Here is a 1782-nt window from a genome sequence, read left to right as displayed (position 1 = left end):
TACACCAAAGCATCAACAAAAGTGAACCAATGAGTGCAGAAAAAAGGTGACGAGATCAATTGGTGCATGTAGAAAGAATGAGTATCAAAAGATGAACCAAGAGTGTAGAGGAAACAATCAGCCGCAGTAGACTGGTAGACTTGCTGGCCTATTACACTATAAAATTTTGGAAACAGCAGATGGCACAACTGCACAACCTTGTTAGACAAGTCGGCCCTTTATTGTATCATCGTGATCTAGGCACTCCTAGCTACATATAGAGACCATAAAAAGGCCCAAAACACTAGAGCTGGTGGACTTACAATGTGCCTGTCCACGTTTTACTTTTGTTAGCGTTCAACTATGGGGAGTGCCCACGTTTTGGTAACATTTGCATACAAGCAATATTTGTATATAAAAATAATTGCCATGCTCACCAATGATCCTGATTTCAGCTAAAACAGAAAGCATGTATAGCGATAGACCCATACATATAACCAGAGAAGTACGCCACTATGCGCGTCTTGCAAAGTGACTCCACCAATGTTCTTCTCTAAATTGATGCCTATCAGTTTCACGATGATTCAAGCACCTATACTTCACTTCCAAGCTCACTGTATAGATAATTTTCCCCACGAAATGGATAGTTTTGTTCATTGTCCCACAAACATTGTGTTGCCTTTGGGAAATTCGAAATCAAACTGGATATTTGGTCTTCATCCAAGTCATACAAGTTGCTGTTCAAAGCTTTGGTATTATGCCCTATGCACTCCATCGAAATCATTAGTATTTGATTATGAGACAATGTGACCAGTCTGAGATTGGTTACACCTTCGGGGAGTAACAATAGTACCTCCTCTATTGGGTTGCATGAAAAATTCAACGTTTCGAGCGAGTTGGTGTGAAATTTAATAGCAGCTCGTTTGATTGTGGTTCCACTAATCGACAAGTTACGTAGGTTCATCAACTGATCAAGATGTGTGGGGATTACAAAAAGACCAACAAGATTTAACTGTATATCCTCTAGCGAATGTGGAAACTCTATGTCAAGGGTATCCATGCTTCTTCCTAAATGTACAAATATTTCAAATTAAAACATTCACCGATGCTCATTCCATTTGTATAGTCACAATACTCTATTTGTAAACTTTTCAATTTGTGTCCGAAACGATAGCTATTTGATGCAATGCAATGGCACAAACTTAAGCTATGAAGATTCTCGAGTAACATGCAACAAGAAAAGTCAATTTTATCTTGTCCTCCTAAGTACAACGTTTCAATGTGAAAATTTTCGTGAAGATTAGACTTCTGGATATCGCCAGCATTTATTAGAATGATATTGAGGTTGGGTCTCCTTAGGGTTGGGGGAAATTGTACCCCAGCAATGCTTCTAGGAAAATTTGAACTTGGATTTAAACTCACTAAAATTTTCGGAAATTTGACTCCTTCAATAGAAGTAATATAACTTTTAGACAAATCCAAAACATCAAGTGAATCTGGGAATGCAAAGTTGACAATGTCACTTAATCTCGAATCAGCCAACTTGACACACTTTAACTTTTCAAAATTTGCAAAATCCATTATTTCATCACCCCCAATATCCGCCAATGGAATCTAGCTCAATATATTCTAAACCAAGGGGAGCTTATTTCAATAGATGACTAAAATTTATACCATCACCAAGTATCATTGTCAATTTCTTCAAAGGGGGGACCCTTATTAATACCTGGTATAACTTTTCAGTATCATAGTCAAGAATCTGAAGCAGTTCTGAGAAGTATATCTCGAACAGCAGTGAAAAAT

General features: G+C 37.6%; 2 protein-coding genes across 2 annotated transcripts; both read right to left on the bottom strand. All coding sequences in view use genetic code 12, as the record gives it.

Moving 5' to 3' along the window:
* Nucleotides 1-571: 571 nt before the first annotated feature.
* On the bottom strand, nucleotides 572-1039 carry CORT_0G04500 (hypothetical protein; the record flags this gene model as incomplete). Its single annotated transcript, XM_003871203.1, has 1 exon — nucleotides 572-1039. One exon carries the CDS (start codon nucleotides 1037-1039, stop codon nucleotides 572-574), a length of 468 nt encoding a protein of 155 aa, XP_003871252.1.
* An 8-nt stretch (nucleotides 1040-1047) lies between these two features.
* Nucleotides 1048-1560, bottom strand: CORT_0G04490 (Lmo1 h; the record flags this gene model as incomplete). Its single annotated transcript, XM_003871202.1, has 1 exon — nucleotides 1048-1560. The coding sequence occupies one exon, from the start codon at nucleotides 1558-1560 to the stop codon at nucleotides 1048-1050; it is 513 nt and encodes a 170-aa protein (XP_003871251.1).
* Between the last annotated feature and the right edge of the window lie 222 nt (nucleotides 1561-1782).

This window comes from Candida orthopsilosis (assembly GCF_000315875.1).
Source record: "Candida orthopsilosis Co 90-125, chromosome 7 draft sequence".
Classification (NCBI taxonomy): Eukaryota; Fungi; Ascomycota; class Pichiomycetes; order Serinales; family Debaryomycetaceae; genus Lodderomyces; species Lodderomyces orthopsilosis.
The sequence above is the reverse complement of the archived record's forward strand: the minus strand, read 5'-3'. Positions and strand labels throughout refer to the sequence as shown.